We start from the raw sequence: 21,982 nt of genomic DNA on the forward strand, positions 1-21,982 counted from the left end.
TTTTTTTGTGTGACCACTGGCTTCTTTTTTACATCGTTATGTGTGCACCATGCAGGGTGGTGTTACTAGGTTGTGTTTGTCATGCACAAAAGAACTGGTGTTTTACATGTTTATAGATGAGCTTACACCTTAATATTTTCTTTGTTCTTTATTAAAATAAACTATAATCCAAGTTATCTTAGAAATAGTTGGGATAAAATTTTAAAATAAATAATAGTTATGTACACTTTATATTTTTATGAATTTTTAATATACAAGTTGATAATGCATCAACTCTGTGAGAAATATGCTTCTATCCTAGTTTTTTTTTTATTGATGAGGAAAATTGAATGCATAGAAACTTAGAAACAATAAGAAAAGTGAGTCACCCCAAATTATAAGAAAATTAATGATAGAGTTGGGTCAGTACCAGTCAAATTCTTATTTCATCTATTTTATTTAGTAAACATATCCACTAAGATAAGGTTGGTATAAAAGGAACATTAGTTTTCACTTCTAAAAGCAGGGATAAAAATAGATAAAATTGATATAATAGCATCAGTTCAGCTTTATTTTTAAATGATGGTTCTAAATAGGTTTTCGGTTCCATTTCTTATTCTCTTCCTCCTTTAGCTTTTATTTTCTTATCACAGAGGTTACTCACAGCCAACTAGCCAAATGAAAAGTATGGCTTGATTAAGAATCTCTCTTGTCAAGTAATTTGTGCCTAATGTTTTTAGCTTTCCCATGGGCTGTTGTAGAAAATGGTAAATCTGGTTTAAATGAAACCTGATCCTGTTAATGGTTTAATAGCAGCTGCCACAGGGTTATGGCATTTTTCAACAGATGCTTCTGTTTCATTTTAAACATACACTAAGTCTTGGAATATTTACATAAATCATATAAAATATGCCTACACACTTTTGGCTACATATATAATTATAAAATAATTGTAGGCAAGTCTTTATCTTTACCCATTTGTAATTATTTACATAGGGTTTTAAAAATCCTAAAGTATACCCTATTTTTTTTTTTTACAAAAAAGTGTATGTCTTGAAGTCTACTAAAACTTTTTTTAAGGTCCTAATGGTAGGCCCATCTCTACATCTGGGAACTTGGGCAATGGCTTGGTCAATCTGATCCATCTTTATGCCTCAGATTATTTATTTAGCACTGACAAATTGCTTATACAATAATGTGCATTATAGTGTCAACAGAAATAAACAAAATAGTCACAAAATTAAATGGGACACTATGTTTTCTTGAAGAAGTGGACCCTGTAATAGCAATTCAAGCTATCATTATGCCTAGGATTATTTTTTCTGGAGTATGATATTCAACCATTTAAAAAAATTTCTTTCTGAAATATTCTGAGCAAAGTACTTGTGCTGGGTACATGAATGATACAAAGATGAATGGCAGGCAAGTAAAATAAAGACTATGACAAAATATAGGGATAGTTGTACAATAGAGGTACCACCAGTTCAAACACAAAGGACCGGGAAGTATAGTATACCATGTTAGCATATTACAAGTTTGATTCCTGAAGATCACAAAGTGCAGAATTTGAACTGGCAGAGTCAATTTGTCTTTCATTGTTTGGGTTTCTTTTCATTGTGCGATGGTTGCTCAATTACCTTCTGCTGGAAAGGTTATATACATAAATGCATCCAGTGGAGAGTTTTTAAGGGCAAAAAATAGAAGTAAAAACCATCCTTTTACTTGGTTTAAAATGATTTATGGCATCACTGAATATGCTGTGTTTCTAAATATAAGCCTCCCAATCTCACCTTGTCCTAATACCTTTTCTAGGTACTTCCTCCTAAGAAAGATGTGAAACCTGGCATGGCTTTCTTATTTGAACTCTTTCTCCTTCGTGGGAAGTATTCCTGTGTCGACTGTGTTGTGGGCTGGTCAGCCTTCCCTTTGTGTGATAACAACTTTGATATAGTGGAGGGAAAATTCAAGTGTCCCCTTCTTCGAGGACATTATGACCAGAAACTCAACAGCTTCAGGAAAATCGAAGATTTTATTTGTCTTGATTTGGACCACTGGCTGTGCAATCTCTATTTTCAGGTTAGCAGTACAATTTTGTAAGTAGAAAAATAATTTAAAAAATTTTCAAAGCTGCTTCTTTCAAGCCTTTAGCTTCCTTTCCTGTTATTGAAAATGTCAATAAATAATCTTAAACCTTTAAAAGTAATTATATCTTAATGTGTATTTATGATAATGCAGATTAAACTGATGTCTACAAATAAGGAATTCAAGTCTAAGGTTAGCAGGAATATTAAAGATAACTTAATTCAGATTTCTGTGTTATGAATGGGCTAGAATGGCCACTCGAGCCCCTAATGTTCAGTTTACAATCTGTTGCTGCAGGAGTAGATTGGTCTCATCAACATGAGGATAGAGTTAAGGTATGTTTCCTTATCGGAAGTACTTACTGAGCTTCAATTGTGTGTTGGGTGTTGCTTGTTCTTGCAATACAGAAAAAACGTGAAAGATCTGGCCCCTGCCTTCCAGTTGCTTGCCATCTATTTGACGAGGCAGACGTGTTCATACGAGAGAAAATTAATAACCCACATTTCTACAGTATGTGAGTGGACATCACAAAGCTCCCTTTGCCCTACATATCATTTCAAAGCAAGCTCTCTTGTTTACCTCAAACAAACAAACAAACAAAAATCCTTGGGGACACACCATTTATTTGTATATTTTTGGAATTCTGTTCTATAACTAAGTCTTTTAGCAGAAATGCCATTACATAAATTTATTCAAAGCAAATACCATGGAGGATCCCAAAAAAGAAAATGATAGCATACATTAAGTATAAAGCATTCCAACAAATTTTAGTCTATTTTTGTCCTATATGTCCAAATTATTTGTTTTTTTCAGTATCTTTCTCTTTCTATCAACTGGTGGAACTACGAAGCATGCATATTTCCAGGAAACACATGCTTGTGGCCTAAAACTTAGCAGCGTGATATCCTTCTTGTGTGATGGCTTTCCCGTTTCCTGCTTATTTTAAGTTGCATTAACTAGTAATTTTTTTCTTTTAGCTAATTCCATTATGATCTTTTGCTTAAATATCTTTTTGGGGTAGTGTAGATATGCTATTAAGAAATCAAGTCATGTAAATCCAAACGAGTGTAGAAAAATTGCCCAAATTTTGAAGAAAACTATAGAAAAGCTACAAAAAATATTTAATAAATCAGAGACTTAAATACTGTACCAAGAGAAAAAACGAAAATATAACCATAAAAGAAAATAAATTTTGGTGTAGGTTGTTAGCTAATGTGAAAGTATGTATACATTTTCTCTAACTTTTCATTATTACTTAGAATTCAGTGTTCTGTAAATTGTGGCATGGAAAATGAGCACTAACTGTTTTGTAAAAAATAATCTATGTGATACACGTATTGATTATAAAGAGATATAGATCTCTTACATTTGAAATGAAATCAAGAAATGATGTTTAAAATTTATAAAGTCAAGAAAAGTAGTTATTTGATAAACAACACTAGAATAATTTGATTTCACTAAAATCAACTTGATTTTGAACACAGTACTAAAATTTTCCTCTTTTTATATCAGGCTCCCTACTAACAAAAAAGCTTGGAGGAAAAGTAATATTATGATTTATCTTCAGAACCCACTAGCTATTAACCATTACAGATGGGTGTAATTGTCCACTAACATTCTTATATAATAGAGAATAACAGGACTTTTCTCCCTCTGTCAATTTAAGGGTGGTAGTGAGGTTTATTAATGAACATAGTACCATTATGCAAGACATATTCTTTTCTGATTATAGTAGAATAAGTAGAAATATAGATGTTTCTCTTTCATTAGGATAAAAAAAAAAATTCTCGTCTTGAAACCCTATTTTCCTGTTATGTGAAATTCTGAAATACAGTCATGTGCCGTTTAACATTGGGGCTACGTTGTGAAAAACTTCGTTGTTTGGCGATTTCATCATTTGAACATTGTAGAGCGCACTTACACAAACCTGGATGGTACAGTCGACTACATCCCTAGGTCTATGGTCTAGCCGATTGCTCCTGGGCTACAGGCCTGTTCAGCATGTTACGGTACCGAACAGTACAAGATTAAATGGAGCACAAGACCAATGCTGTCATGAAACGTGGTAAACACAAGAAGTGTGAGGCTGCTGCTGGCATAACACGGCACACTGTTTTACAGCAATTTTTTTTTTAAAAAATAGAAAGAATATACTCTAAAATGATGATAAAAAGTATAGTATAGCCCTAGCCAGTGTGGCTTAGTTGGTTGGGCTTTGTCTCGTGCACTGAAAGGTTGCCAGTTCAATTCCTGGTCAGGGCCTGGGTTTCAGTCTTGACCCCTGGTAGGAGCTGTGCAGGAGGCAGCTGATCAATGTTTTGCTATCATATCAATGTTTTTCTCCCTACCTCTCTGTTGAAAAAAATCAATAAAAAAATCTTAAAGTGTTGTATAATAAATACATAAACCAGTAACATGGTGATTTATGATCATTATCAAGTATTATATACTGAACATAGTTGTATGGGCTGCACTTTCATACACCTGGTACCACAGTAGGTTTGTTTACACCAGCATCACCACAACATGTGACTAATGTGTTGCACTACAGCCTTTCAACAGCTAAGACAACACTGGGTGATAGGAAATTTGTAGCTCCATTTTAACCTGTCTACGGATCATCAGATGTGTAGCCCAGCATCGACTGAGAGGCTATTATGCAGCACCTGACTGCATGTGGATTTTTCTGATGTGTGTTTTCCTAAATACAAAGATTTCTGAACAAGTAAATGTAAATTTGAATACTCCTTTTGGAGTTACTCAGGAAAAGAAGAACTCAGAATGGGGGAAAGCAAAAGTAGACACTGGAACAGAAAAGCAGTATTTACTATGCAGCCTTAGTAGAGATTAAAGGAAACAAATATAGTCAGATAAATCTTGATCATTTCCCTCCCATATCTGTTATGGAAAGGAAACTTCCCATCAGAGACGAGCTGGCAGAACCAGGGTTTGTAGCTTGGCCATGACCTCAGATGTTCTACTCTGGTGTTATCAGGGATAAAAACCCAGGCTAATAATCCTGAGCATGGTGGAGAAGACTGGAGAACTATTCTGAGTCAGCCCCCCAACAGCATGTGTGAAAAATGTAAGAGAGGAAATGATGCAAGCAAGATACCCTTTTACGTTTTTCCCAGAAAATTTTTTTCTATTGATTTCTCATTTTTCTGAATATTTCATTTTCTATGTCACTGATTATTTCCTCCAAAAACTTTATCATTCAAATTTTAAACATAAAAGTTGTCAGAATTGTAGTGAAAATCCATATATTCACCACTAGATTCTTTAATCTTGCTATTTATTTTAGAATTTAAAATGTTTTTGGGGGGATAATAAATACTGAATGAATATTTGCTAATTCCATCCCAATGTGAATACTAGACAACGTTATTTGGAGGAAGAAATTAAAGTGTAAAGTGATTCAAAGAAAACACTAATATAGAGCAATGGCAATATCTGAAACAATTATGTAAATCTGTTAATACAAGGAGAGATTCTTCTTCTTCTATTGATTTTTTTAGAAAGAGAAAGAAACATTGATGTGTGAGAGAGAAACATTGATCAGTTGACTCTGGAACTTGCTCTGACCAGTGACCCAACCCACAATCAAAATATATGCCCTGATAACCATTTTTTTTTTTTTTTTTTTTGGTATATGCCCCTAGTGGGAACAGAACCCAGGACTTTCTGGTCTGTAGGCCAACACTCCAACCACTGAGCTACACCAGCCAGGGCAAAATTGCAACCATTTTGGTGTATAGGACAACACTCCAACTGACTGAGCCTCCTGGCCAGGGCAAAATGTTTATTTTTTGTAAAGCGAATAAATAAAAGCAAATAATAAGATTTGGTAAATTGTCTTAATAATTGACCTTTTGGATTTTGCAAATTGTATCATTGTTCCAGAGAAAATTACCTGCATGGTAATATTTTCAACACTTGAGATAACAGATTTATCTCTTAATAGGTTGTTAAACTTCCTCTGTCTTCAGATGATCATAAAGCTTGTGCAAGACATATTCATCTTCCTCCTGAATTTCCAGTTTGTTTAATGACTGGAGCAGAGAAAACAAAACCAGGTGTGGAAAATACAACTGGACTTTCAAAGAAAGAAAAAGAGAAAAATATCTCTGTGACAATGGATGATGAAGCTAAATCCTCATTACACTCATCTCAGGGTTAGTTGACTTATTTTTTCAGCATTCTATTACTAGTATTTCAGGTTGTGTTATATTACATAAAATTAGGTAATACGTTTTTATTATTAATACATCTCTTTCTCTACCATGCTGTTTAAAGAGAAGGTAAACAATTAATTACATAATTAAATATAAGATTACTTCATGGAAATACAAGTTTTTCTCTATGGCCTTATTGCACTCACACACACACACACACACACACACACACACACATTGTTTCTGAAGGACAATTTGACTCTTTTGGCTCTTAGTTCTAGATTTTAATTTTTCTGGTAAGAGTGGTAACCAACAAACCAATAACTATGAAAGAGAAAATGTTCTTAGGAAAAGTTTCTCAAATAATAGTTTATTTATAAGCCTCTCTTTTCAAAGGTTGGTTTAATCAAGTACTAAATAAGCAAATAATGTTCTTTGAAATATTCAATGTACACAAGTTTCAATTATTTTCTGTAAAAGAATTATTTTCTATTAGTAATAATTGTAGGGAATAGACTGAGAGTAGTTGCCATAATAATAGCAATTATAGTATTATCAGCATAATATGAACACTAAAGTATTACCAGCAGTAATAATCACACACATCGCATGTTTCTGATGTGCCATGCATTGTAAGCAGTTTTTTATTATTTTCTGAAATTATTAAATATTTAAAACATATTGTACAGAAAAAAACACTAGTACCTAGTACCCAGCTTTGTCCATTCCTGCTATTGTAAAAAGTAACATTTTACATGTAATCAAAGCCCTCTGTGAACTGAAGCTTGATTCTATTCTCAGCCTTCTTAGGCCTATTATTGATCTTTTGCATGTATATTTTAATAAATTTTCTACATATATGTAATTATAAACAATGCCTATCTTTTCTATGTATTAAAAGTTTATATAAATACATTGTACTTTACATCTTCTTCTGCAACTTGATTTTCTCTCAACTTATCTTTGAGATTTACATACACACATACACATAAATCATTTCTAACTTATTGATTTTATTGCTATATAGAATTTCTTGCACGATTGTAGCAATATTTGTTTATTTGCATTATTCATAGTTTCTAGTTTCACTGTATTGCAAACAGGCTCCAATGATTGCTCTTGGACTTGTCCTCCTGGTGCACATGGTGTGCGTTTCAATAGTGTGTACCCCAGGAGAGGAACACTGAATCACAGGGCACACACTTCTTAAATTTATAGCGTAGTCACTCAGTGGCATCCAAAGCAGTTGTGTCAGTTTACTGTCCTAACAGCTATAGGTGTTTCTTTGGCTCATATTCTTCCAATCCTTGTTAATGTCAGTTTTGCCAGTTCAATCGAAGTGAAACGGTATCTACTCATTTTAATTGGAATTTCCTTGAAAAAAAAGTTTGAACATTTTTTCCACATATTTCTATTGACCATTGGGTTTTATATTTTGTGAACTGCCTGCTCCTATGCTGGGTCCACTTTTCTCTTGGGTCCCTTTTGCTTTTTTCTCATTGATTTGAAAGTGTCCTGGTGCTACCCCCACCCCACACCCCACCTCCAGTGGGATGAGTGGTGGGACATACTTGATTTCTGATTAAATTTTATGTTGTCATTGACTATTCAATTATTGTAACATTAATCCAACAAAAAAACCTTACTTGGTTTAATTTATCATAGTATTATATCGTGTTTTAAAAATTTATTTCCTTTTGTTATAGTTTCATTGGCTAAGTGATAATTCACATTGTTCAAAATGAAATCTGCCTCCCTCTGCTGTCACCCCTAGCAACCTACTACTTCTCCCTTGAGTAAATAAATGTTCTTTTTGTGTATTAGTCAATAGATATGTATGTTTGAAAACATATATAAAATGATATTATGTTGAAAGTATAAAACTATTAAATCTATACTTATATTATTCTTTTTATTACTGATATGAATTAACAGATGTCTTCTTTGCCAGTCTTCCTTGAGTTTTATATTTTTATTTATTTATTTTTTAGTTTAGAAAGCAGCTCATTGGCTCTATTAAGACTCTTCATTAATATTTTGTTATTATACCCTTAGGATTATTCATTCCTTACTCCTGGATTCTTCAGGTTTTATTTGGGGTTACTTTTTAATCTCCTTGATGTGAAAGCTTAACTCATTTATCTTCAGTTTTTATCTACCTGATAGTTAGGGGTAAAATCACCAATTATGACTGAATCTATCTATTTTTCCTTGTAATTCTATCAGATATTGCTTCATGTATTTTAAATCTGCTGCTAAGTGCATTCAAGTTTATAATTGTTATAGTTTTGTGGTGTTATCATTTCTTTCATATAGATGTAGTCTCTGTTAATGCTTTTGGATTTATATTCTAGTTCTGTTATTAATATTACAATCAAATTTTTTTGTCTCATTTTAATTTTTATTATTTATTTATTTTTGTTACAGATGTTTCTCCTTTTTCCCCCATTGACACCCTCCTCCCCCTTCCTCCCCGCCCTGTCCCCAGCTTGGTTGTGCATGTCCATCGGTTATGGATACATGCATATAAGTTCTGTGGTTTATCTCACCCTACCCACCCCCTCTTCTGGGGATTGTCAGTCTGTACCCAAGTGCCGTGTCTCTGGGACTACCCTGTTCTTCAGACTACCCTATTCATTATATTCCACAAATAAGTGGATCATATGATACTTGTCTTTCTCTGCTTGGCTTGTTTCACTCAGGATAATACTTTCCAGGTCCCTTCATGTTGTCACAACGGATAAAAGATCTTTCTTTTTTACAGCTGCATAGTACTCCATTGTATATATGTACCACATCTTTTTTATCCATTCATCTACTGATGGACATTTGGGCTATTTCCAGATCTTAGCTATTGTAAATGGTGGTGCTATGAACATAGGGGTACATATATTCTCTCTGATTGGTGTTTCAGGCTTCTTAGTATATATTCCTAGAAGCGGGATCACTGGGTCAAATGGAAGTTCAATTTTTGATTTTTTGAGGTAACACCATATTGTTTTCCATAGTGGCTGCAGCAGTCTGCATTCCCTCCAGAAGTGTACTGGAGTCCTCTTTTCTCCACACCCTCGCCAACACCTGTTTGATGATTTGTTGATGGAGGCCATTCTGACAGGTGTGAGGTAATACCTCATTGTTGTTTTAATTTGTATCTCTCTGATGATTAGTGATGTTGAGCATTTCTTCATATGTCTCTTGGCCATTTGTATGTCCTGTTTGGAGAGGTGTCTATTTAGTTCCTCTGCCCATTTTTTAATTGGGTTCTATGTCTTCCTTTTGTTGAACAGTATGAGCACTCTATATATTTTGGAAATTAACCCCTTATCTAATGTATCATTGGCAATTATCTCTCCCAGACAGTGGATTGCCTTTCCATTTGGTTGTTGTTTCTTTTGCTGTGCAGAAGCTTTTTAGTTTGATGTAGTCCCACGTGTTCATTCTCTCCTTTGCTGCTGTTGCCTTAGGTGATGTATCAGTGAAAATTCTGCTGCGTATGATGTCTAAAATTTTGTTGCCTACATTTTCTTCTAGGATTTTTATGGATTCATGAGTCACATTTAAGTCTTTTCTCCATTTTGAGTTTATTCTTGTGTATGGTATAAGTTGATGGTCTAATTTCATTTTTTTGTGAGTAGCTGTCCAATTTTCCCAACACCATTTATTAAAGAGGCTGTCTTTACTCCACTGTATGCTCTTACACCCTTTGTCAAATATTAATTGAGCTTAATGTTTTGGGTTTATTTCTGGGTTGTCTGTTTTATTCCATTGATCTTTGTGCCTGTTCTTGTGCCAGTACCAGGCTGTTCTGATTACAGTAGGTTTGTAGTATAACCTTATATTTGCTATTGTGATCCTGCCTACTTTTTCCTTCTTTTTCAAGATTGCAGTGGCTATTCAGGGTCTTTTTTGGTTTCATATGAACTTTTAGAGTATTTGTTCTCATTCTGTGAAGTATGTCATTGGCATTTTGATAGGGATTGCATTGAATCTATAGATTGCTTTGGGTAATATAGACATTTTAATGATGTTAATTTTTCTAAATCATGAACAACAAGGTATGTGCTTCCACTATTTTATTTTTTATAATTTTATTTTTGTTACAGATGTTTCTCCTTTTTTACCCCATAGAAGTGAGATCATGTGGTATTTGTCTTTCTCTGCTTGGCTTGTTTCACTCAGGATAATACTTTTCAGGTCCCTTCATGTTGTCTCAAAGGATATGAGATCTTTCTTTCTTACAGCTGCATAGTACTCCATTGTGTATATGTACCACCGCTTTTTTATCCATTCATTTACTGATGGACACTTAAGCTGTTTCCAGATCTTAGCTATTGTAAATAGTGCTGCTATGAACATGGGGGTACATATATTTTGTGTTGATTACAGTCACTTTGTAGTATAACCTGATATCTGGTATTGATATCCCATCTTCTTTGCCCTTTTTCAAAATTGTTGTGGCTATTCAGGGCCTTTTTTGGTTCCATATGAACTTTTGAAGTATTTGTTCTAGTTCTCTGAAATATGTCATTGGTATTTTAATTGGGATTGCATTGAATCTATAGATTGCTTTGGGTAATATGGACATTTTAATGATGTTAATTCTTCCAATCCATGAACAAGGTATGTGCTTCCACTTTTTTATATCTTCCTCTATTTCTTTTTTCAATGTCCTGTAGTTTTCTGCAAATAGGTCCTTTACTTCTTTGGTTAAGTTTGTTCCTAGGTATCTTAATTTTTTTGCCACGATAGTAAATGGGATTGTTTTATCAGTTTCTCTTACTGTGAGTTCATCATTGGTGTATAAGAATGCCATCGATTTCTTGATGTTACTTTTGTATCCTGCTACTTTTCCAAATTCATTTATTAAGTCTAGTCAATTTTTGATGGAGACTTTAGGGTTTTCTATGTATAATATCATGTAATTTTCAAATAATGACAGTTTCACTTCCTCCTTTCAAATTTGGATCCCTTTTATTTTTTCTTCCTGTCTGATTGCTGTGGCTAAGACTTCCAGTACAATGTTAAAAAAGAGCAGTGAAAGTGGACATCCCTGTCTTGTTCCTGTTCTTAAGGGAAATATTTTTAGTTTCTGCCCATTGAGAAGGATGTTGGCTGTAGGTATTTCATATATGGCCTTTATTATATCGAGATATGATTCCTCTATTCCCACATTGCTGAGCATTTATATCAGAAATGGGTGCTGGATATTGTCGAATGCTTTTTCAGTGTCTATTGATATGATCATGTGGTTTTTATTTTTCATTTTGTTTATGTGGTGTATCACATTTATTAATTTGTGAATATTGTATCAGTCTTGCATCCCTGGGATGAATCCCACTTGGTCATGGTGAATAATTTTTTTGATGTATTGCTGAATTCGATTTGCTAGTTTTTGTTCAGGATTTTGGCGTCTATGTTCATCAGAGATATTTGCTTGTAGTTTTCTTTCTGTGTAGTGTCTTTTACTGGTTTTGGAATTAGAATTATGCTGGCCTCATAAAACAAATTTGGAAGTCTTCCTTCTTCTTGAATTTTTTGAAATAATTTGAGAAGAATGGGTGTTCTTCTTTCAGTGCTTGGTAAAACTCCCCCATCAAGCCATCTGGACCTGAGCTTTTATTAGCTGGGAGAGTCATGATTACATCTTAAATTTCTTTTGTTGTTATTGGTGTGTTCAAGTTTTCTCTCTCTTCCTGGTTCAGTTTTGGAAGACTATGTGTTTCTAGAAAGTTTTTCATTTTGCTTAGATTGTTGAATTTGTTGCTGTATAATTGTTCATAATATTTGTTAACAATCCTTTGTATTTCTGTGATGTCAGTTACTGTTTCTCCTCTTTCATTTCTGATTTTGTGTATTTGGGTTTTCTATCTTTGTTTCTTATGAGTCTCAGTAAGGGTCCATCAGTCTTATTTATCTTTTCAAAAAAACCAGCTTCTTGTTTCATTGATCCTTTGAATTGTTTTTTGGTCTCCATGTCATTTATTTCTGCTCTGATCTTCATTATTTCCTTATTTCTACTTGCTCTGGGGTCTTCTTTTTGTTTGCTTTAAGTTGTGGGTTTAGGTGGTCAGTTAGAATTTTCTTTTGTTTCTTAAAGTAGGATTTTAGTGCTCTGAACTTCCCCCTCAGAACTGCTTTTGCTGCATCCCATAGATTTTGTGTTGTTTTGTGTTCATTTTCATTGGTTTCCAGGAAGTTTTTAATTTCTTCCTTGATCTCCATGGTAACCCATTCATTGTTCAATAACATGCTATTTAGCCTCCATGTTTTCAAATGTCTTTGCATGTTCATGTTGCAATTAATTTCTAGTTTCATGCCATTGTGATCTGAGGATATGCTTGATATGATTTCAATCTTCCTGAACTTGTAGAGAGTTAGTTTGTGCCCTAACATGTGGTCTATCTTTGAGAATGTCCCATGTGCACTTGAGAATAATGTGAATTCTGTAGTTTTGGGGTGTAATTCTTTGTAGATATCTGTGAAATCCATTTGATGTAGTGCTTCATTTAGAGTCTGTGTTTTCTTGTTAATTTTTTGTCTGGATGATCTATCCAGTGATGTCAGCGGGGTGTTGAAGTTCCCTGCTATGATTCTATTGCTGTTGATTTCTCCTTTGAAGTCCTCCAGAATATTTTTAATATATGTTCGTGCTCCTAAATTGGGTGCATATATGTTTCCAACATTATATCTTCCTGTTGGATAGATCCTTTCAATATTATGCAGTGGTCTCCTTTGTCTCTAGTTATGGCCTTCATTTTGAAATCTAATTTATCAGATATGAGTATTGCTACCACAGCTTTTTGTTTCCTTTCTGTTGCTTGAAAGATTTTTTTCCATCCCTTCACTTTCAAACTATGTGAGTCTTTTGTCGTGAGGCGGGTCTCTTGTAAATGATGTATATGTGAGTCCTGCTTTCTTATCCAGTCAGCTACTCTGTGTGTTTTAATCAGAGAATTTAAAACATTTACATTTAAGATGATAATTGATATGTACTTATTTATTGCCATTTTTGTTTAGTGTGGTTCTATTTTACTTCCTATTTCTTCTACTAATTATAGCAGTCCTTTTAACATTTCTTGCACTGCTGGTTTGGTGCTAATATATTCCCTTAGCCATTATTTTTATTTTTATTTTTGGTCTGGGAAGCTCTTCATTTGACCTTCTATTTGGAATGATAGCCTTGCTGGATAGAGTAGTCTTGGATTCAGATCTTGTTTTTCATAAACTGGATTAGTTCATGCCATTCCCTTCTGGCCTGTAGAGTTTCTTTGAAAAGTCAGCTGAGAGCCTTATGGGGTTTCCTTTGTAGGTAAGCTGTTGCTTATCTTTTGCTGCCTTTAGGATTGTCTCTTTGTCTTTAATTCTTGGCATTTTAATTATTATGTGTCTTGGTGTGGGCCTGTTTGGTTTCTTCTTACTTGGGGCTCTCTGTGATTCTTGAACTTAATGCCTCTTTCCTTCCCCAAGTTAGGAAAGTTTTCTGTCAGTTTCTTTGAATATATTCTCTAACCCTTGCCCATTTTCTTCTTGATGCAAATGTTACTATGTTTCTAGTTGTCCCACAGTTATCTTAAGCTGTCTTCATGGTTTTACCTTTTGGTTTTTTGATTGGTTGATTTTTTTCTACCCTGTCTTCATATTCACTGATCCAGTCCTCAGCTTTCTCTGCTCTGCTGTTTAGACCTCCCAATATGTTCTTTGTTTCTGCTATGTCATTCTTCATTTCCAGTTGGTTGATATTCAGTGTTTCTATATCTTTATTTATGGTGTTGATGTTCTTATTCATGCTGTTGAGCTTCCTCAAGATCATGGCTCTGAACTCTACCTCTGATAACTTGCTTAACTGCATTTCATATATCTCATCTTTGATAGAGTTCTCTTTTTCTTTCATTTGGGATTTGTTTATTTGTTTCACCATTTTGGCTATCTCAGTGTATTTTGGAGCCTGCCAAATTTTTTCTATGGGTGTTGGTGTTCTGCTGTTTGTCGCTCCCTCTACTGGGTTTGGATGAGTGTGTGAGGGCTCACATTAAACACCACTGTCAAGTCTTACTTTCCTGGGTAGATTTGCAAGTCCATGAAAGGTTCAGTTTTTCTCTAGCTTTTTGCCTTGAGTCTATTAGTCTCAGTTACTCAGGGCCTTGGAATGTAGCCCTGGGGTTCAGAGTAAGAGGATTTCCAGAGGATGGGACAGGTGGTGGTTGTTAATTTAATGGGCCTCACTTTGCAGTTCTTTACCTCACCTGGAAGAGGTTGAATCTCTGATGGAGGGGCTGCTGCTTTTCCTCATAGCTCTGGGAAGGAGCAAGCTGGCCACTGTTTTTTTGTGGCCACAACTCAGCATAAACTCTGAGTGCCCTCCAAATCCCTGGTATCCCCACATAGTTCCAGTCCAGTCTGCCCTCCCTCTGCTGGAGCCCCAGGCGAGTAGCTGTTGGCAATCCAGTGCTCAGTCCTGGCTCTCTGCGCTGTGGAGCAAGCTTGGTATTTTATCCTCAAGGGCACTGCTCACAGCTAAGACTGCTGCTGTTCATGGGCTCTCAGCCCGCCACCCTCTCGCACCTCCGCAGATCCTACCAGCGTCAATGGTTATATGGTTCTGTCCTGCTGCTTTTCTGATGCTTTTTTCTCACAATTTGTCTTTATTTTAGTTGTAATTCTCATTTGGTCCTGGGAGATTGTCTGTGTAGCTTCCATTCACTCTGCTGCCATTTTGTTTTGTTTTGTTTTTTCACAATCTGAATTTTTTGATAAATGCTGTCATGGTGTATATCATTTTTCTGTACTACATTTAAAAAAATTAAAACTCACTGGTAGTGCTCTTTTGGGTATGTCTTAGCAGCATAAATCTATATTTTATTTTTGTATTTGAGACAAGCAGTTAATGTGTTTTTTAATAGTATTTTTAATTATTGCTTTCTGTTATATTTGTATTTGTTGATAACATTTAATTTAGCATTTTTGCTTTTTATTTTTTTGCATTTAAAAAATACATATTTTTTCTGAATTTCTTTTTAACTCAAAATAATTTGCTTTAGCCTCTGTTTTTAAAAACCTATAGCTTTTATTTTTAATTATATTAGACATTATCCTTAATTTTCTTATCTACATATTTAACTGTAAATTATCTATAAAAATCTAAGTTTGCCCTGGCCAGTTTGGCTCAGCAGTTAGAGCGTCGGCCTGCGGTCTGCAGAGACCCGGGTTCGGTTCCCGCTAAGGGCACGTACTTCAGTTGCAGTTTGTCCCCGGCCCTGGTTGGTCGTGCGGGTGGCAGCCACTCGATGTGTCCCTTTGCATCAATGTTTCTCTCTCTCTCTCCCTTCCTCTCTCTCCCTCCCACTCTATCTGTACAAAAAATGGAAGAATATCCTCGGATGAGGATAAAAAAAAAAAAAATCTAAGTTTATCCAGTACTTCTCTGCTCTTCCTGAATGTGGCAAGGACTTTGGTGTGCTTTAACTACACATTAAACACCTCCATGTATTGGCTAGGCTTTCAGTTATTTTTAATTAAGCGAGAAAATGTAATTGTATTTTTTATTCACTATAGAAAATCAATTTACTGCTACATTTGATCAATATCTGTGTTTCATAACATTAATTTTTTTTTTTCTTTATTGATTTTAGAGAGAGAGGAAAGGAGAGGGTGGGAGAGATAGACACACCAATTGACTGCCTCCTGCATGCTCCCCACTGGGAATTTAACCCGTAACCTGGGCATGTGCCCTGACCAGGAATCGAACCAGTGACCTCTTGGTGCATGTGTCGATGCTCAACCACTGAGCCACACTGGCGGCGCATAATATTTTTAATATAACATGTCTTCACTTTGGTTCCCTTTTTCTGCTTTTTGAAATAAATCTTTGGTAAATCATTTCGAGTTTGGATCTGTGAGTGGTAAACTATCTTAGCCATTGTATGCCTCAAAAGCATCATTTTTTCCCTCACTTTTGATAGATTATGTATAAAATTCTAGGATAGTGATATTTTTCCTCACAATGTTACCCACCATCTTTTTGTGTCTATTGTTGCTGATGAGAAATTGGTATTGAAGAGCCACTGAAGGATCTTAAGAAGGGAAGTGATACATTTCCATTTCCATTTTCATTTTAGGCAGGTCCCTCTCATAATTTTTAGGAGGGCTTATTTGAGAAGAGCATACCTAGAAACAGATCAATTAGAAAACATTTAGAGTAGTCCAGGCAACAAATGAGGACCTGATTAAGGCAGGGGAGGGGAGTGTACATTTATAAAATATTAAAGAGGTGCCATAGAACTGACCAGAGAACTAAGGCTAAGAATGTTCCTGTTGATTAATCAGATGTGAATGACAAGAGATAATTAAATGTGATACCTAATTTTTTTTTTTTTTATCCTCACCCGAGGATATTTTTCCATTTTTTGTACAGATAGAGTGGGAGAGAGAGAGGAAGGGAGAGAGAGAGAGAAACATCGACGTGAAGGGACACATCGAGTGGCTGCCACCCGCACGACCAACCAGGGCCGGGGACAAACTGCAACCGAAGTACGTGCCCTTAGCGGGAACCGAACCCGGGTCTCTCCGGACCGCAGGCCGTCGCTCTAACCGCTGAGCCAAACTGGCCAGGGCGTGATACCTAATTTTTTAGCATGGTAGATGTGGTTACGAAACAGCAGATGATAAGTAATAAAAGAGGGAGGGACAAGATCAGAATAAACTCCGTGAGCTTGATTTTGGACCTGTTATTATGTTGTATCCAAATGAAATGTTCAGATTATTTAAGTAAACGTGAACACTGTAAGGCAACTTGATTAAAGTTTATTGTTTGTCACACTTGAGAACTTGGGTTTTCTTTAGTTGTAACCAGAGAAGGTAAGAGGTGACCTACATCATGTTCTGGTTGTCGAGGATAATGAGAAGAGTAGCCGTCTCCCAAACACACAACTTCAAGCTGATTGTAAGCATCCTCTGTTGGAATTTAATAGGTTAAGGCTTTAATTTCCTATTTTGGATGCAGATATCCTAGGTGGATAGCAGTAGGTGTGCTGTTGTCAGTGTTCTTCATGTGGATAAAAGGAGAGTGGGGAGCTGGGGCGTATGAGGAGCCTAAGGCACTGGCCGTCTGGGCGAGAACGGAGAGTGCGTGGAAGGCCGCCTGGTGCCTCGTGGGACCGCGCTGCTGAGGACACTGTGGTTGTCGCGGCTAACTCGCACTCAGGGGTGTCTGCAGGAGAGTAACTTCACCCAGTGCTTCCCTGTCTGTATGTTGAATCAGATTACTTGGACCTTCCATCAAGGGTGGGGTATGGGGATGCCCTCGTTCTGTGAAAACAAATTATTTTAACATTAGAATATAATCTCTGTAACCTGGGAATCTGAGGTGTAGAAGGGGGAGAAAAAATGTAAACCTCTTCTGATCATTGAAGATCATCTTCCTAAGACAGAATTAATAAATCCGGAAAAGCAAGGAAATTATTATGATTTCACTGGACAAAAAGACAGACAATATCACGGTTGATTTTTTGTTTAAATATCAAGTTTAAATGTCCTGTCAACTCTGAAGTCCCCACATGGGACACTTAAAATGGGCATTTGCAATGTGGATTTCTTTCTTTATTTCTTCCTTTCTCCTCCCCCCGCCCCCAAATGTTTTAGAATTAAGCATGCAGCTAAAATTTTTATTTTGGAATTTCTATCTTTGAGAAAGTAGGTTCTGACTTAGTAGTAATATTTCAGTGATACTGACACTTTAACCTAGTTTTAGGATACTGAGCAAAAGATTAGAAGCAATTACTTTTAGACCATTTTTTACCAGATCATCTTTGCGGTCTAGTTCTTCCTCAGGGTGTGGTGGCTGTAGTTCCCACACCTGCGGCACTGTGCTCGGACCGGCTGCTAGAACGCTGCTCCCAGGCCCCTGGGAGGAGGACAGGCGACCCTCCGAGGAACATGAGTACTGACGTGTTCAGTAAGGGACACCGTGTGCCGCAAGAGGAAGACTCTCTTGTGCTTTAGGAAAATGCTTCGGAAAAGGCTGATTATTATTTGCTCTGCTCTGAGCTCAGAGACTGATTGAAGCCTCACATTCAAAGACTGCACAGGGACGCTTTGCTCCAATTTGGAATAAATGTACGCAAAAATAAAACATAAAAATCTCTTTGAGTAAATGTCTGCTACATTGCTTCTATTTATTTATTTTTCTTGGAGGATTCCTAAACATAATTATTAGCAGTTAATATCCCCCATGGGTTTGTTTTCTAATATATCAGGGCCGTGGTACAGTATGCTGTTTCTGCCACTGATATGTTGCTAAGAGATTTAATAATGGGTAAACAAACACAACATGTGGTAATTCATTTCAAATTAAAAGTTTATTAAACTCTGGCTTGATGGCTTTCTGGCTATTTACAATTAAAGGAGCAGACCTTAGGGAAAGGGTGACCACGTGGTGTATGTTCATGGCTGCAACATTTCTCTCTGAAAAATATGTTTATGATCTTCCACAAGCTGTCCCACATTGATAGGCTCCAGATGTAATCTGCTGAATCTACCACAGCCCCCAAATCATGGAAAAAAGTGACTTTAATGTTCACTTCTAAACACACATGTGCATGCATGCACACTCACACACACAGCACACATGTGCACACACATACACACACCCCAAGAAGTTTCTAAGCACAATACTAGCTGATGTTTTAAGAGGTGATCAGCTTCACAAATAGGTAGATGCCTAAGGCCAAAAATAATTATGACAGGCTGGAAGAAAAGAACTATGATATAACTTTTGGGTTATTACATTTTTTAGGCTGTTTTACTTTTTAGGGAGCAAAGTAGGGAAACATTTGTTATGCTTGATAATTTTGTTTTATATGTGCCTATGTTGCATTAACAATGGTCTCTGGCAAGACCTATATATGCTTTGTGATGCAGAATTCAATTCAGGAGAATTTTATTGTGCTGCCATATTTGTGCACACTTCTAGACTCTGTGGGATCATTAACCAAAATAACATGAAATCCCTGGTTTTGTTGAGCCCAACCTTCCTCCACCACTGAGATATGTATATGTACACATGTTGAATAGATGGTGGGAGGGCCTACCAGCACTTTATTTACATGTAGGACCAGCAAGCTTTCTGGGAGAGACCAAACCTGGAGAAGTGAAGCAGATGCAATTGGCTAAATAACAAAGATTTAGTTGTTAGGTGAGAGAAGCTGTTGTGGGGAATGCATGTTGTCTGTCAATCAGATTTGTTTTCTATCTCAATTGTCTCATTGTGGGATTTCCAGGGGGAAGGAAACTGCGTGGAAACACTGTGCAACCTACTGCAAGAGAACAGCTTGAACTGAATTTCTGTAAGACAGGAAGTATACTATCTATTATAGTCCATACTATCCTGTGAGACAGTGAGGCATATTACATATATAATTACAATTCTGTAATTCAAGCTGTTACAGAGGCCACTGTGGGACAGCATAAGTGAGTAGATTATGAGCTCATGTGCAAGAGGCTGGCGGACTCCCAGAGACATGAGTGAGATTTTGAGGGCAGTTGAAATTTGCCTGAAATTCTTTTCAATAATACCCCACTTTAAATCCTATTTTGGTAAAATCTGGGGAAATACATGTTAATTTCACAATCATGTCCTAGGAAAAGATCAAATTCTTTTGAGTAAAAATCTGGGTGTTTTTACGCAAAAGACAAGGATAAGAATAGCTTGTATTTTAGACAAATACACTTTGGAGGTAAAAAGGCAAGCACAACGGTAATGTTTTTAGGTAAAAGATAAATCATGAGAAAAGTTAGGAAGCCAGCCTGCATGAGGGGTGGATTTGAGCAAGGGTCACTTTAAGGCGAGAAGTCCAGTAAGGAGGACATGGCATCAGCCCAGAGAAGAGTCGGGCAGGGCCTGCGGTAGAACACTGTAAGTGGGGTGTGATCAAGAAGATTCAAGGGACGTGTTAACGTCGAATAAACGTAATTTGGTAGGTGAATAGTTAGGTCATGATAAAAAACATGAAATTAGAGTCAAGAGTATTTCTATTTTAGAAAAATAGTTCTCTTATCAGAGATGAGGTACTCAAAAGAGCTGGTTTCAGATAAGTGTGGGTCAGTTGTTTTGGTCAAATTGATTTTAAAATATGGGTGAAATTAAGAGAGTTTCTAGCTTGGAGTTAAGAAAATGGATTTAAAACTGAGGGGCACTATATGGATGTTATCCTGATAGATGGGGAGACTAAAGCCACATGAATGGTTGAGTTTGCCAAGGAAAAAAATGAGTGAAAAATGTAGGAAGACATTAATTTAATGGACAGATGAGACAAAGTAAATTGCAAATGAGCAATTTGAAAAAGTAGGAGTAAAACCAGAATGTGTGATATCATGGAAGTTATGGCATTTTTAGTCTCAAGTAGAGAGAGGGTGGTCACATCAGCAAAATATTCTTTAGCAGCACTACTGAAACTTTAAATGCATACAAATGACCGAATGCTCGAGTTCAAATGAAAATGCAGATTCAGTTGGTCTGAGATGGGCTTTAGATTCTGTAGTTCACACGTGGGGCATACGCTGCTGGTCCATGAACCGCACTTTGTCCTTAGCAGGGTTCTGGAAAGATTGACTAGAATGGATATGAAAAGATAGTCTGCTTTGACAATAAAGTGAATTTTGATGCTCTTTGAGAGAATGTGTAATACATGAGGGCACAAACCAAACTGCCGCAGCTGCAGGAGGGGAAGGAAGAGGAAATGAAGGCAGTGCATACAGATGGTGCTCTTGAACATGAGATGAAGGCGAGATTTTCAAGAGCAAGCTGAATGGAGCTATGACTTGAGGGAAGGTTGCTGTAGTCCTTAGGATGGACACCTACCTCTCACTTCATCAGCAAAGGGGAAAGATCTGGAGGAGGAAAGATTGAGAATAAAAGAGGAAGAGGAAAATTGGTGAGATGAGTTTCCACCATAAGGCAGGTGAGTATTGGGAAGGAGAAAGAGTAATTCTTCCTCCGAGGTAAGAGTAAAAAAGAAAATAATGCAGAGTAGATTAAGAAAAAACTCCAGTATTTTCTATGTAAGAAAATGTTTTAAAAATTAAGCAATAATAGCAAACTTAAAAAAAAAAACTTCATGAAATTTAGGAAAAATAACAAATCACTGAAGAACAATGATGTTCTTTGGAGTTCTAATTTTAAATGTCTTAATAGTATTAAATTATTTTCCTTCTGGCCCCTCCCAAGTTCAGCTATTGCTTTTAAAGTTGCTGTAAGTTTTGTCTCAAGGACAAAAATTAGGATGCAGAAATTGGGCTCCGAGACCTCTAGAAAGGCTGAGCCACCCAACTGCAGACAAGCGCTCACTTAGAGCATGAGACAACTCTGGCACTCTTTCTTTATCTAATGATGTTAAGGAGAATTGGGACCAAGTTATACTGCTTACAGATGTGTCAGTCATATAGAGGTCAAATACATACTCTCTGGAGCTCCCGTAAGTATGGTACCATGTATCCAGGAAGCCAATTCAAAGGACCTTTGAAAGAACATACCTTAACTTTAATATAGGGTGATTTTCTGCTTCAGCTAGTGATCCTTTCCTGGCACTCTGTGTGCCATTTTTTCTTTGCCGTTAGGACCTTCATCTATTTTTGTAAGTTTACATCTTTGGGAGTATAGATATTTGGTGATGCCATGGTCTCTTTTTCACTAGAGATTCCTTGTCATTACTTATAATGTAAATACTATCACATATAAGAGGAAGCAAGGAGCC

The 21,982-nt window shown here is 36.2% G+C and overlaps 1 protein-coding gene across 1 annotated transcript in view; it reads left to right on the top strand.

Moving 5' to 3' along the window:
• Positions 1 to 21,982, top strand: part of OFCC1 (orofacial cleft 1 candidate 1) — a 345,526-nt gene that overhangs the window by 124,948 nt on the left and 198,596 nt on the right. The window contains exons 13-14 of the mRNA XM_036255603.1: positions 1,792 to 2,055; positions 6,026 to 6,236. Coding sequence (XP_036111496.1) covers positions 1,792 to 2,055; positions 6,026 to 6,236 — 475 coding nt within the window. The remainder of the gene's footprint in view (positions 1 to 1,791; positions 2,056 to 6,025; positions 6,237 to 21,982) is intronic.

The sequence above is a fragment of the Molossus molossus genome, unplaced genomic scaffold (genome assembly GCF_014108415.1).
Source record: "Molossus molossus isolate mMolMol1 unplaced genomic scaffold, mMolMol1.p scaffold_m16_p_12, whole genome shotgun sequence".
Classification (NCBI taxonomy): Eukaryota; Metazoa; Chordata; class Mammalia; order Chiroptera; family Molossidae; genus Molossus; species Molossus molossus.